Source organism: Choloepus didactylus, chromosome 8, assembly GCF_015220235.1.
Source record: "Choloepus didactylus isolate mChoDid1 chromosome 8, mChoDid1.pri, whole genome shotgun sequence".
NCBI lineage: Eukaryota > Metazoa > Chordata > Mammalia > Pilosa > Megalonychidae > Choloepus > Choloepus didactylus.
In genome coordinates this window covers 60,537,942-60,552,874 of record NC_051314.1, presented here as the reverse complement: position 1 = coordinate 60,552,874, position 14,933 = coordinate 60,537,942, and the positions used below count along the sequence as shown (strand labels likewise).

Here is a 14,933-nt window from a genome sequence, read left to right as displayed (position 1 = left end):
AGGGAATCCCTCTTTCTGTGACACAGAATGGCACATTAAGGACCTTCTATAACTTATATCAATTTCAATTTGTCCTATAATGCCATTAATCAAATCTTTTAATGAACTTTGTTTATTAAGTAGTTCCTTGGCTTGAGCTTGATTCTTGTTCAGCTAACCAGGGGAACTTACCTGTCCGGACGAGTTTTGATCTGTAGTTTTGCAGCCCTGCAGCCTCAGTCACAATGGTGAGGTTGTAGAGGTGACCAGGTGTCAGCCCCTGAAAGGTGTAGGAAGTAGCATGTTTGTCCATGATGCTGCCATGAACTAGGATCCCTTTATCCATTAATGTCAGCCGGTATTGCTCCACATTCCCAGAGCCATGGGACCAGGAAATCAGGAGAGAATTAGTGTCCGTGGAAATACCAATATCTTTCACTGGGGATGGCACTAGTGGGATAAAATGCATATTCAGAGTGTCATTTCATAATTTTCTTAGAGAAGACACACAGAGACATTTACTTGGAATCTCACATTCATTTACGCCTCTCTGTACATCTATCTGGTGTGATAACAGTAATGAATAACAGCACTCTTGAAATTTTACTGGAGCCTTGTTTAATGCTCTTTTCAAAGTCCGCAGCCTAATGCTACATCAAGATTACTTGGCTATCTCCCCCATTTAGTAGGTATTAAGGTAATTTTTATGAATGAAATATGATATTGCATAGCAGTATTTCTTTGAGAAGATAAAAAGGAAAGAATTATAGAAGATGGAAAATGGGAAGAGAGAGAGAGAGAACATGGGGAGAGGGAATGATATGAAATACACATACTTTATGGAAGGGGTGGCCAGTGTCAGTATATGTGGGTAGAAGAGATGACTTATTTCTCTCCAAGTCAAGGGAGCAAAGACTTGTTTCAAACATAGAAATATTTAGGAAATATCATGATTTAATGTTATGAGAAGACTATACGAAGGAGGAAAGCATTTTAAAAATAAGTTTTACGGCACAGACTTAGAAAATCAGGCAGCCTAGGATGTAAGTTAAAAGGGCTGGTAGGGAGTATCTATTTCAATATGGAAAACCCTCCAGTCCCATGACTTCAAAATCATATGGCAAGTTAGCAGCACAGCCACACCTCCTTATTTTCAGTCTTTCCACTGTAACACACTACCATTCCTTGAATAAAACATAACTCCAGAAAGATCACAGACTATTAAGTACCCATATATATATATATATAAACAGGTCTTACCTGTTGATCCATTGGTATAAACTGTAGACGAACGTTTATCGCCAGAAACAGCTGTGATGGCAAAATTGTATTTACTACCAGCAGTCAGGTTTAAAAAGGTATATTCTTTCCATGAGGAATTTTCTTGAACTTGAACCCCCTGTATCTTTTGGTTATTATCATCAAATAACTGCACCTCATACCAGGTGACTTTTCCAGAAGAAGGAGTCCACCAAACATGCAAGCTGGTTGACGTAGCCTTCTCTTTGTTGACTTCAAACCTATCAGGAGGCAAAGGATCTGCAAGATAAATACCAAGAAAGAGAACATGGCTTGAAGACTTCTGCAAATACAGGCTTACCTCATGGCAATCCAGATCAATTTTCCTTAAAAACTTTTAAGAGTCGACTGCCTGTGAAACAAACTGGCATTTTAACTTCACGTCCAAACCTGCCATTTCATTTGTTTTTTTTTTTTTAATCCACTTAGCTACTACTCACATGAACTCTTTTTTTTCTAACAAAAATTTTTAAGGTAACTCTGACCTTGGAAATCCAAGCAAGATTATAGTTTCCTTGGCTTGCAAATTTAGTAAACTTTTCAAACATTGACAAACATCCAGGCACAGCAGAAAATAGATATTTAGAAATAATTTTAAATTCATACTGATTTTTTTCTTTTCTAGGTTGTGGATTTTTGGTACGAAGTATACGTAACCTGGCATGGTTTTCATGTATTAGGAAACCACAAAAGATACAGATCTGGTTATGAGCCTAAGCTGGGCTTACTCATCAAAGTGAATTCTCCCAATAGCTGGGGTTGCCTGTATCCATAGGTTTTCTAAACCTCAGTTCTGGGCATAAAGCGTATGGGACACTTCTGAGGTGCTGGAACCCAAAGTACAGCTGGAAATGGGGAAGTCCTGCACCCAGCTGTTCACTTTGTTTTCACTCTCAAAGCCACACATCAAATCTCCACTATGTAACTTGAAATAGGATGAACAGTATGTCTCCAGGTTAGAACCAGGTCACTGGCATTTAGTGAGTAGCTATTCTTTTGGTGCATTGGAATTGGGAGAACATCTGAGAAGTAAGGCTCTCCCTACCCTAAATGTCAGGGGTAGAACAATTGAGAGACACTTACATATGAGAAATGTTCAGAAAGCCCACATGGTTCTTGGCCTAGAACGTGGGTTTGAGATACAGAAGACCAGTTTTCAAGGGTCAGGTCAGGTCAAGTGATCTAGTGGCACAGCTGTGATGGCCTCAGTTCTTATCTACCTCCTGATTGATAACATTTTACTCACAAGATAACTCCAGGAATTCTAGAACCTTCTTAGAAGAACAGGATATGTTTAAGAAAGTGTTCACTTGTGATGTACATAAACATAGATAGGAACAAGGTAACCTTACTCTATATTAAAAAGGCAGATCTGTGGGTCATCTATAGACACGACAGGCTTAATTCAGCATTTGATCAATCTAATGTCTTTGTGTTTTATGCTATGATTTATATGAGTATGTTATATTGCAAAACTTAAGCCATATAACATTTTACAATATCAATAATTAACGATAATATGAAATGTTAGCTGAGAAGCAAGCTGAGGTAGCAGTAACTTTAAGACATTCCAGAGAGCGCCCAAAGCACTGGTGAGCTTGGAAGACAAAGTCATATGGTTTAAACCACAGCACAGCCCTTTGGTCTCCCCAAAGAGGTTCTAGAGTCTAACTGCCTGGGCTTGAACCCAGCTCTGTTATCTTGTAGCAGTGTCACTTGGGACAATTGCCTCAGTTGCACTATCTATACAATGCTGGTAATAATACTATCTGTTTTACAGAATTGGTATGAAGATTAAATTGAATATTACAAATAAAGCACTTGGAACAGTGTCTGGCACATAGTAAGTTACAATGTTTGCTGTTATTTTGATGATGATGATGACTATTTCTATAACCAAGAAAAGATATTGTCACGAAGAAGTAGTGAGATGCAGTGCTAGAGAATATGGATTTTGGAGTCAGAACTAAATTCAAATCCTGGCTCCATCACTTATCAGCCATGAGACTTTGGGCAAGTTATTTAACTTAGCAAACCTCAATTTTCCCATTTGCCTACAGGATAATGGGAATATTTACATTACAGGGTGTTTTGAGGATTAACAAGATAAAGAGGAGACTTTACCTGGCACACAATGGACACTCAGTAATATAAACTTGAGGCGAAAATAAAATTTTTAAGAAAATTAAACTGATACTGCCTTAATTGTCTTCTTCATGAAAAAGTCTTGATAAAATCTTATCAGCTGGACAAACTTTCTAACTGTTAAAACAAGATGAAAAATTCCCAAGATGATTCTCATTTATTTGCTCTTAAGGAGAAACTGTAGTTCATGTTTGCCAGGGTTATTAAATTTTCTATCCTACATAACAGTCTATAAATGAGGATGTCATAATGAAAGGAAAGAACACAATAACCCCTGGCAGAAAGTTTTCGTGTTGCCTGGCGGGAATAAGGCATTTCACAACCATGAGATCCTAACAGCCACTGAAACTCCAGAACAACCCTGTCCTACCCAATTGAGAAGATGCATTTTTGCTGAAGTGGCAGTTGAAGGACAAGTATATGATGCGACAGCTACTTTCCAACGATATTTCAAAAGAAACCAATACCGTCTTCTATGTGTACTACCAAGTCAGAAGAAAGTTAAAGAAAATGATGTTATGATCGGTACAATCTAAACATATGTAATCTGCAAAATATGAGCTATAGAAATTGAAGTTTAAAGTTGCGTGCCTAGAGGGTGAAGTTCAGAAATGCAGACTTTATCTAATCTTTCTGAGCCAGAAAACAAAACAGTCAATCCTTTGTACATCCGCTAGAACAAAGGAACAATGAGACTGGGAAGTGCCTGGGCTGGGAGAACCTGCACTGGAAACAAACACTTAAACCCCATTTAAACTGTGATAAAGCCCTTTGCTGGCAGTTATCCACCATTGCTTTGCATACTGCAGAAGTTAATAGTTTTCAGAGAAGTACTTTTTCATCTAAGCACAATGAAAACTCTGCTGTATTTAAAGTTTTCATTATTTTGTTAGATACAAATTAGACACTTTCATCAGGGGTATTTTAATTTCTCACATACAAAGACATTTTTAATGCTATGTGAAAATTTAGTTATATACCTGTAACCTTCTCATCATGTGACAGATCATATGTAACTAGAAAATGCTACTTATGTAATTTATGCTGCAGGCTAGAGGAATCAAGGGTACAAAGGTGTGCTATTATAGCCTCCTTGTTTTTTCACCTATATGTTTTTTCTTAGACACATAGTAACCAGTGAAGTATATTTTCTGTAAAAAACCATAAAGCAATATTTTAATTTTGTTTAAAATGTATCATGAGCCATAAATTTAAGACATCTCATCTCTGTATTTCTTGGTTCAAGAAAGACACGGAATATGACATGTCAAATGCAAAGGTCTGCAGTATTCATCTGATATATTGGAATGAATCTACCAGTATTTGGAAGGCCCAGAGTTTCATAAGTAGGCTTGATGTCAACCCAATTTTTGTGAACTCAAAAGAAAAGACAAAGTTTGGCTAAATTCCTGAACCAAAATGAATTATTACTTTCTTTCCTTTTTTTTCTTTTTTTAGTGTGATTTAGGAAGAGGGAGAAAGTCACATATATAGTGCAAGTAATAACTGCTTCCTTAATTTATATTTTTGTCAGAGCATGGCCTTTAAAATATCAGTATCTTGATATAGGAATATTCCTTGATATAGGAATAAATAATTGCATTTATTCAACCTATAACAAGAGTGCAGCCAATCCATGGATTGGTGCCAAAAACTTTTCTCAAAGGCATAATAGCACCACACTATACTTATGTAGGATCTCATAGTTTACAACATGTTTGGAATCAGGCTCAGAGATGTTAAGTGACTCGTTTATGTCATACAGGTAACAGGCAGTACAAGTCAGCTTCTAACACCTGGCTCCAAATTGTATGTTCCATCACACCTTGGCTGACCCAGGGCAGAAAGTGATGTCATGAATTGCACATTCAGCATAACAACAAAAAAATCAAACCAGATGTCTATGGGGAAATAATGGGAAAATTTGCCGATTTTTTATTTGGTGGTTTGAATATTGTAGCACAGCCAAAATGAACAATAGTAATAATAGCTAAATTCAATTCTGTGGTCATTAAAGTTCTATTTTTTTTTTAAGAAAATAATGTGTGTGTTTTTTGTTTGATCCTTTTTGCCTAATTTTACTGCCTTTACCTCAGTCTGATCACTCTGTGTCTAGATTACTCCAAGAGTTTTCTAGATGTCCTCCACGTTTTCCTCTACTATTGCCAATTACCTCTTTATACATCTCTTCCATCTTCCATACTTACATCTTCATAAAACACCAAGAACTTTCCATGATTTCCCATTTCAGGAAAAAGTCTAAGTTTCTTCATATGCACCCAAAGTTACTCATACTGGGTACTGCTTCCCTTCCCCAACCTTATCTCTCACCACTATCTAACTAGCTGCTTGACTATAGAGAGTTTTCTGGCTTTCTTTAAAGATGATGCAGTAACTTATGCTAATACATCAGACTGCCATTCATTAGACCTAACACCTTTATACACTAGATACAAAACTCAGGTACCAAGGAGTTTTTAAAGATTTATCATTCTCAAAAGGAAAATTAAAATAGTTTTGACAATCATTTGCATCATCAACAATTGGGTGGGCCACCGTTTTACTCTGTGGGTCACCATATTAGGCAATAGTATGTAAACAGATAGATGACCACGGCTCTGTGAGATTCTAATCTACTCAGGGAGTTAAGACGTGTGAAAAGTTCAAACAAAAAGATGAACTATCAGGGAGGCAGACTTTTGATGTCAGACTAGATGTGGGTTCAAATTTCAACACTGTCAACACAGGGGTGGCTTTAGGCAAGTTGCTTAACCTTCCTGATCCTCAGTTTCCTCATCTGTAAAATGGGGCTAATGATATCTACCTTACAGAGTTGAAGGGTTAAGAGGTAATGGAGGTAAAGTGTTAAGCACAGTCCCTGACTCGCCGGGGCACTCATGAATGGTAAGTCGGTATCAGAGTTGCTGCAGCTCTTGCTGTCAGTGGTAACACAGGTCAGCATCAAAGCTAAATATGCAAAATAGAGAATGATGCCCAAGGGCTCAGTGATGGGCTTCATGAAGAAAGACTAAAAAAAGTGAGGGTTAGAGAGCCCTGTCAGCACTGAGGGTACCAAACTAGTTATGGAGACTTTGGCATTCTCCTCCCCATGATATCCTTCAGCAGTCCCACCCCAAATTTTTGATATCAACAATAGAGGTTTTCTCAATATTATCTGAAGACCTATATAAATGGAACGTAAAGAGAAGTCCCTGGGTCTCATCTTCCAATGAGATTGCTGCCCAGAAATCCCTCTAATGCAGAAATTCATGAGCTATCACTTGGTGTGCACTTCCAAACATGGACATCTTCACATTAAGGAATTATTGTTAAATTATAGATGATAATGATATTTTGGCTAGGTTATAAAATAATCCTTATCTTTTAGAGATAGATGCTGAAATATTTAGAAATGAAATTAGATGATGACTCGGATTGCATCAAAATGATGTGGGGGTGGGGAAGTGGGTGGGAATATAGATGAAACAAGATTGGCCATAAGTTGATAATTTTTGAAGGTAAGTGATAGGTTCATTATACTGTTCTGTTTACTTTTTTATGTGTTTGAATTTTTGCATAAAAAAGAAAGAAAAATAAAATAAACAAATCCCTGGTAATCTGTTTGGATCCCTACCATGTTCACTAGAACTGCATATTATAGGTTAGGGGAGTATATGCATCTTCATTTACATTCATACATAATTATAGAATGGGTTTGATTTCTCCTCATAAAGTCAGAAAGGTGTCAGTCGTATCCTTTACTAGCAATGAAAGGCAAAATGATGTCTCTATGTTCTTCTCCCATTCTGTCCTGACAGATTAGATTTTATCTCTTTCTAGCCAACTCATAGAATGCCATGCACACCAACAGAAGTGAGACCAATGGAAGGGGCTTCCTAAGCATACAAAGGAAGGTCAAGTACTGAGAAATGGGTTGGTTCACTCCATGCAGGGAGCCTGGCTTGACCTTAAAATTCCTGAAATAACTGGAGTGCTAATGGTTGGATGCTAAGTATTTAAGTCTATTACTGAAAGTTCAACGTAATTGAAATTAATAGCTGCTTATAGTTTCTTCCTGCTAGCACTTTTTAATCATTATTCCACATTTGGTGTAAGCTAAATACATGTAGATTTAAAGTATTTTATAATAGTCTTTAAAAGTTGCTTAGAAGTAACAACAAAATACATGGAAATTTAGGAGGACTAACACCAACTTAAAATTAATATCCTTTCTGCAGAGTAGAGGAAAGAATATTGAAGTATAAATATAAAGTATAAAGAATATTGAACCAGAAAATCAGGGTTCGAATTCTGGCTCTACCACATATTAGCTGTGTGGATTTGTATAATTATTAACTAATTCCTCTGAAGATCCATATCCTCATATTAACATGAAAGTAGTATGAGTAAACTTACTGAACACTTACTATGTGAGAACAGCTATTCCGAATTTTATATATTAACCAGTTAAAACCTGTTAATGACGCTATGAAGTAGGCATTATTATTATCTCTCCCTTTTTATAGATTAGGAAACAAGCCTAGAGGTAAAGTAACTTGCCCAAGGCAACTCATCTAGGTTGTGGTGAAGGAAATCTGCCCTTAGACCTCAACTCTTAACCACTAAATAGCCCTCCTCTTCAAAATACCCCTTTCACAGGGTTGCCATGAGAATAAAATTAAACTACATATGTATGTGTGTTTTAAAATTATTACCTACTAAATAAGGTGTTTTGCGTGTTATAAAAGTAAGAAACAAATACTAGAGTATTCTTCTTTTCTTCAGAAAGAAAATAAACATTCCTAGGCTTTATAGACTTAACCATACTGAAGCAGGAATGGTACCAAAATCTTAATGCCAATGAATAAGTGAAAAACTATGTCAATAGCTCTTTAACTTTATGTGCATTGATTCACTTTGATGCTTATTTAAAATGTAGATTCCCCAGGGCCCACTCTTTCTAAATTCTAATTCATTATATGTGGGGTAGAAACCAAGGATCTCCTTTTTATAAAACTCTGCAAGAGATTTTGAGGTAAGTAGCTTACAAACATTATCGAGAAATAATGGCCTATGTTTAAAGCCATATAAGCAACATTTTAAAGTGGAAATAACAGATGATATGAGGACTTTGTACTAAAGCCCCTAAAATGATTTTTTTTTAAAACAAAAGAATTAGCTATATAAAAATAGCTAAAATCATTTGAGATATTTTTTATACCTTTTGTTCCAGGCTGTTAATTAGTAGCTGAAACTGACAAACAAGAGGGAAAATGCCACTAGGATCTTCTTCCTATAGGTAAAGTTCTCCACCTCAAGATTACTTCTTAGGCTCCATAACTTACCCATAACCCAAGAAGAATAGATCATATTTTTAGTATATACACATTCTCCCACTAAAAAATATTTTATTCATTAATTACTATCTATATCTATATATGATCAATCTCTCTTTCTCTATATATATCATCTACCCATCTATTCATCCATCTATCCATTCAAACTTCTATACATCCAACCAATGAATATTTACTGAACACCTGTCACATGGTAGATGCCATTTCAGGTACTGAAAACCAAATTCTTATTGCTAGGCAAAAGTTCTAAATGAGAAAACTCTAAAGTAGAAGTCACAGATTAACATATCTTTATGACACATTCAAGTAAAGAAATAAATGAACTGATTCGGGGGGATTCCAATGAATTGGTGTCTAAAGAGAGAAGCCACAACTCAGCTCCAGCCAGTTCTAGGCAGACAGGCCCAATTTAGCCAAATCTAAATATTTCAAGAGAATCTGTACGTCTGTGTTTTCATGTGAAATTTCCTTTTTAATGCTAGGAAATAATTTGAATTTTTCACATATGCTACATGAGCCAAAGAAAACATATGTATTATTTAGGCCCCTAGACACCCCCATAGGCTACCTGTTTGCAACTTTGCTCTAGTCTTTGAGGACACAGACTAAGGAAAGTGCTGAGTTCTTCAGTATCTGGTATCTCCATTATCTGATTTCTGGTGAATTCACACCTAAACAATTTGAATTTCAATGGAGAGTCTTGTTGCATGGACCATTTAATGAGCAAATAAACTTATGAACTGCCAAATGTCTTCTTTCTCCTTTAAAGTCATGAAAGCATGACACAAACAAGGAAGGGTGAGGTCCTTTTCCAGGAAAGAAGTGGTATAGCTCCAAAGCTCTGTGCAACCTTCATCATGACTTTCTCTCACCCCTCCACAAGATTGCAAGGGCAGGGGCCATGTTTTGTTTGTCATCTTTATAAACTCACTGTCACTGCATGACACGGTTCTCTGTAGTATGCAAGCTCCATAAATGCTTGCTGAACTGAATTTGAATCCACATATGCCCTTCTACTCTATTTTAAATCTGGAGTGAAAACAGATTATTGCTAAACATTCTCATTTAATTAAGCTTTTGATCCTCAGGGTCCTGTTTATATGACATCAGCATAACTAGCTACTTTAGACAGTTTATCAGAAAAAAAAATCAGACAAATCAGATGTGGAATTATACAGAAAAGATCCAAGCAACTTCTGTACTTCTATCTAAATCATATCTCACTTTCACTCTATTTTATTCTAGACCAAACACACACACACACACACAAAACCCAACAACAAAAACAAAAAGCAGGCAAAATGGAATAGAGAAAACACAACACATTTTGGATGCCTTTTTCTCTCCCTCCCTCTTCTTTTTTCTTTTCTTTTCTTTCTTTATCTTTCTTTCTCTTTCTTCTCTCTCTCTTTCTTTTCCTCTCTTTCTCTCTTTCTTTCTTTCTTTCTTTCTTGTCCCAGACTCAATATTATATTACTCATTTGTCTTGCTTTGGTAACAATCGAATATAATTTATGGAGCTCATCTCTTTCATTTAGCAATCAATACAGGGGCATATTAGTATTTTCTCCTAATTAATTGAAAAAAATTACATCTGTAAAATATAGAAAGCACTACTGACAATAAATAAATAAATAACAAGGACCCCCCCCCCCCCACACACACACACCCACACACACATACACACATTCCTGGCTGAAACAAATTTTTAAATATCTTAAGTCATGAACGCTTTTATTTTTAAAAATGTAGAGAACTCTAAGGGTTATACCATCATACAAATAAATGTGAAAACATTATCATTACACAAACACCACCTGCAATTTTCATTTCTCACATTTATCACAAAGCTCATAAAATTTTTGGTGAAAAGTATCTGTGAAAAGTACTTCCTTAAGAAAGTTATGAGAACCTTGAATGCTAGCACATGGTGGATGCTGAGGAAGTTTCGTTTTACTCAAGGTAGTCAATAAAATGCAAATACTTCTTACATTTCAAAAGTTCCTTTGGAATTGAAACACCTACACACATAATTAAACTCAAACCCATTCTAACTAGTGACACTGATTAGTGAGTCTTCGTCCTTTGAATCATTTTCCAAAAAATAAATCCTCTGATTTAAACGAATGCATTCTGGCTTCTTGAGATTTTCATCTTTTCTCCCACAAGCTTCTGAAGGCTCACCTAGTTTTATTAGTCACTCTGCCCCATTCAACACACGCTCCAGTTGGTCAAACAGCTTATGAAATATAATTAGCACATCAGGAGATTCTATGTTATAAGTTTCACAGTATTAGTTATATATGAGTGCTCACAAAACTGTCTTCAAATACAAAGACACCAACAGGTTTATGATAAAAACCCAGAGGTTTAAACTTCTGGAAAGCATTTGAATGATGTGGCTGATTTCAGTCTCTCCCTGATTTCATATTAAAAAAACCAAATACTTAACAAGTAGTTTCTTTTTTCAATTTAAGCTTTTGCAAATCTCAGATATTATCTGAAATTTCCATCTGAAGTAAGCAAGTGAGGTAATTGGGCTTTCTGATTTTTTTCTCTGAAAAAAATAAAAGCATTAATATTTGGGTGACTTATTACACAAGTCCAGTTAAATTTCCTGACCCTGCCGTAACTGTCCTGTGAACGTCCAGAAAGCTCTCACACCTTTTTAAAGAACTGGAGCTAAAAAAAGTAATCTTTGTATAGGTTGAAATGTGAAAGTCAAGAAAGGACAACACATTTTAAATTTAACTTTCAGATTATTTTCACTTAAATTTGAATTTCTGGATTCAAGTAATCTTCACTATTTCAACAAATGATAATATTTCTAGACTAATGAAATCATCAAACATCAAAGTCATTAGGAGAATTTAGATGCATCTGAAGGTAGCAGTGGGATTAAAGACAAATGTGCCTGACAGCCTCTAACCATGTACTGGGACTTGGTAAGGACTTGAACCTAAATGACCAAATCTAACACTCATTTTACAGATGAGAAAATGGAGGCTGCAAAGACAAACTCTTACCATACACATGAAAGGATTTATCAAAAACATAAGTAAAATAATTGAGGTTCAGGACAAGCAAAGGTTGTTCTCTGATATTATGCTGCTTTAGTTACTCAAGTAATACAAAACAATTTTCATACCCTTCCATCAAGGGACTTTTCAAAATTTCCCCTATGAATGGCTCCGTTCTATTCTTGAATATTTTATGTCACGGTTCCAAAAATACAACACAGTTGAGGAAAGACATATCTCTAATACTTGCACTTCCATTATTTATTCTAAAAACATATACTTAAAATTATTCTAGTGTTTGGCAATTTAATGCTCTGGAATCTCAAACCACATCACTTTAACAAATTCTCTCCCCAGCCCATAGTTTCTCTTCTTTGCTGCACACTCCCCTTGAGCAGCTAGTCCTCTGTTTTCAGCACTAAGGCCTTCTTTGAAAGTGAACCAAACCACTCCTGGCTGGATCTAAGCAGACTAGAAGTCTTTGTTGGTATTTATCTTCACAGGTGTTTTTACCTTTATTTTTTATAAACCTGGAACTCAAAGGAGACATCAGCTTGAAAAGACAGAGCCCAGCCCTGAGTGACCTGGCCTTCCAGGCTGCACTTGTCAACTTTTACCTGTTTGCAAGACCACAGTTCTTTCTTCTCCATCCAGAGACACAATTCTGAAGTTATAGATGGTTCCTGCTTGTAAATCCTTGAGAGTAATTTCATAGGTGGTGTTGTCTATCTGCGTGGGGTGGCACCACACGACCTCTGAGGTATTATAATTATAGATGAGGCTAAAGTTACAAGGTGACCCCAAAGTTTTCCACTGGAGAGCAACAGACCGGCTGGAGACCCTGGGTTCCTTCAGGGTGAAGTTGCATCTCACTGGCTCTGCCAATCCTGTCTGCAAAGGAACCAGAGAGAACAGCTGAAGCCCACAGTCTGTGCTGCCCAAGGACGTGTCTGCAGCAAGCCCCCAAGCCTCCTCCACATCCCCCTTTGCCCCCAGCCTCCGCCCTTCCTTTACCCTCCAGCTGGGGAAGGCGAATGTCAACTTTCTCCCCAGTTGCTTTCTCTTAGGAGCAGCTGGAGAGAGAGCGTGGCTTTTTGCCTTTGACAGCAGGATGAGCTGTCAGGCTGTCTGGGAGCTCGGAGGAAGATCGTTTTTAACAAGGGAGAGGAAGAAATATTGCCACCTCCTTCGCCAAAGCGCAACTCGGAGATTGGAAAGTGAAGCGAAATATGGTTCTTGGCGGGGAGGGGGCGTATCAGCCCCGAGCCCCTTCTCGGGTCACTCACCTGTACCAGGCTCAGCGCAACCCACAAGGCCAACCCGGCTCCATGGCTCAGCATTGCGCTCAGCAGTTAAGCCCCAGACTAAACAGAGGGAGTTTGGACGCAGGGTGGCCTGGGCGCCCGCGCGCAGGGCGCGGGAGTCCTGGCGCTGGCGGCGCAGCCCGGGACCCGCCGCGGGGGCCACTTGTGCGCGCGCTCAGCGCGCCCCGTGGGCGCAGCGCGCTTGGCTCAAGATTGGCGACACGCAGGGGCCGCGGCGGCCGCCGCTACTGCTGCTGTCACTGCCGCCCCGGGCGGGCTGCGGACGCGAGAAGCGGCGGGGGCAGGCAGCGCGCCGCCCTTCCCACGCTGCCATTCTGACCCGAGCTGCCTCGCCCCGAGCTGCGTCCACGGACTTCCGCAATCAAAAGGCAATTTCCTTGTCTCCCGGCAAAGGAACAATGCGCCGGGGCGGGAGGGAGCCCCGAGGAGCCAACGCCTGAGGCTGCCAAGAGGGCCCCCTGACCCGAGGCGGCCAAACTGTCCAAACTGCCCAGCGCCGCCGCCTCCTGGGCCAAGGGTGCTGTCGGTGTCCGCGGGGCTCTGCCTCCTCCTCCTCCCAGACTTTCACTTTTCCCCTCTCTGTGGTCCTCGACCCATTCCTCGCAGCCACAGTTAGTACTTGCTCCCTCTCACTTTCCAGGCCTCCATTTCCCGCCCCCTTCCCCTCTCCACACCCTGCGCCTTCCCCTCCCTATCTTCCTTCCTATCTTCCTCATCTGCTTTCTCCAAGGCTTCTTTTCCCAGGATGAAACTTGACTACAGCAGATTTCCCAGGTCCCCTACACTCTTTCCTGAGGACTTTCCTTAGAGTGTTTTTGCCCTTCTCACCTCAAAACATTCATTTGTCCCAAGGCGCATCCCCGTGACACCAGCAAGAGATAAATACTTCAAAAGGGTCCTCCTGTTCATTGTCAACTTGATTTTCATTCGGTTCTCCTATTCGCTTTCCCCTCTTTGGTAGATCTGTGTCTTCCTTTAAATCTTATACAAATAGTGCTAGCTACCAACAAATATAATCAGCAATTGTTCAATTGTTTAACCCACAAGCAAAGCAGTTTCATCACTGAACCCCCAGTAATTAGAAGCATTTCATCCACAATTGTTCAACCAACAAAAGAAAGCAATGGAAACTCTCATTTGTGGAAAATATTTACTTATGTGATGGCTTATCTCCCCACAAATTTATGAAGAAATCGAATTTACTCAGTGTTCAGCACTAACTTTATGTCTTTCAGCAACTGCCTCAGCACCTCAATGATTATGTATCTGAAAATGGATTTTAGAAAAGCCCCTAATAACTGAAGAGCAAAATGTTTAGTTGTACATGGGTAATAGAAAAATATTGCAATAGTGCTTATGGTTTTCTATTGCTTTTCTCTGGATGCCATCCCTAACAACTGCCATAAAAGGAGAGCAGAGTATCACCTCACATTTCAATTTTCAAAACAGAAAAGCTCCAGAGCTAAATGAATAGGAAGGATGACATGCTTCCTTCTTTTTCATACAGACTGGTTATACATAAAGTTATATAATTGGCTACTACAACAGGATATCTACTTTGAGGAAAATTTAAAAACAGTGAAAATTCTTTTTGATTCTTTTAGAAAACATTTTAAAAAAAATCTCTTAATGAAACAATACAGTGTCCACCCCTTCAGAGATTCTATGAGCTTCTAATCTGCAGCCAGGCCAGGTATCTCAAATCTCCTTTTTAAGTTAGCAAACAGTCAAAGAAAGTCAAATCTAACACATCTGGGAATTTCTGGGAAAACTGTGTATTTCACACTTTTCTGCCAAGATCATTTGTC

General features: G+C 38.4%; 1 protein-coding gene across 2 annotated transcripts in view; it reads right to left on the bottom strand.

Annotated features, from left to right (window-relative positions):
- The window catches only part of PTPRB (protein tyrosine phosphatase receptor type B), a 128,945-nt gene that overhangs the window by 85,446 nt on the left and 28,566 nt on the right, over positions 1 to 14,933 (bottom strand). The window contains exons 1-4 of one of the 2 annotated variants that reach the window (XM_037848207.1): positions 13,087 to 13,626; positions 12,418 to 12,691; positions 1,240 to 1,518; positions 172 to 429 (exon numbers count right to left, since the gene is read on the bottom strand). In XM_037848207.1, coding sequence (XP_037704135.1) covers positions 172 to 429; positions 1,240 to 1,518; positions 12,418 to 12,691; positions 13,087 to 13,140 — 865 coding nt within the window. In that variant the 5' untranslated portion in view covers positions 13,141 to 13,626. Of the gene's footprint in view, positions 1 to 171; positions 430 to 1,239; positions 1,519 to 12,417; positions 12,692 to 13,086; positions 13,627 to 14,933 lie in introns of those variants that run through there. The other variant, XM_037848206.1, reaches the window with a different exon arrangement.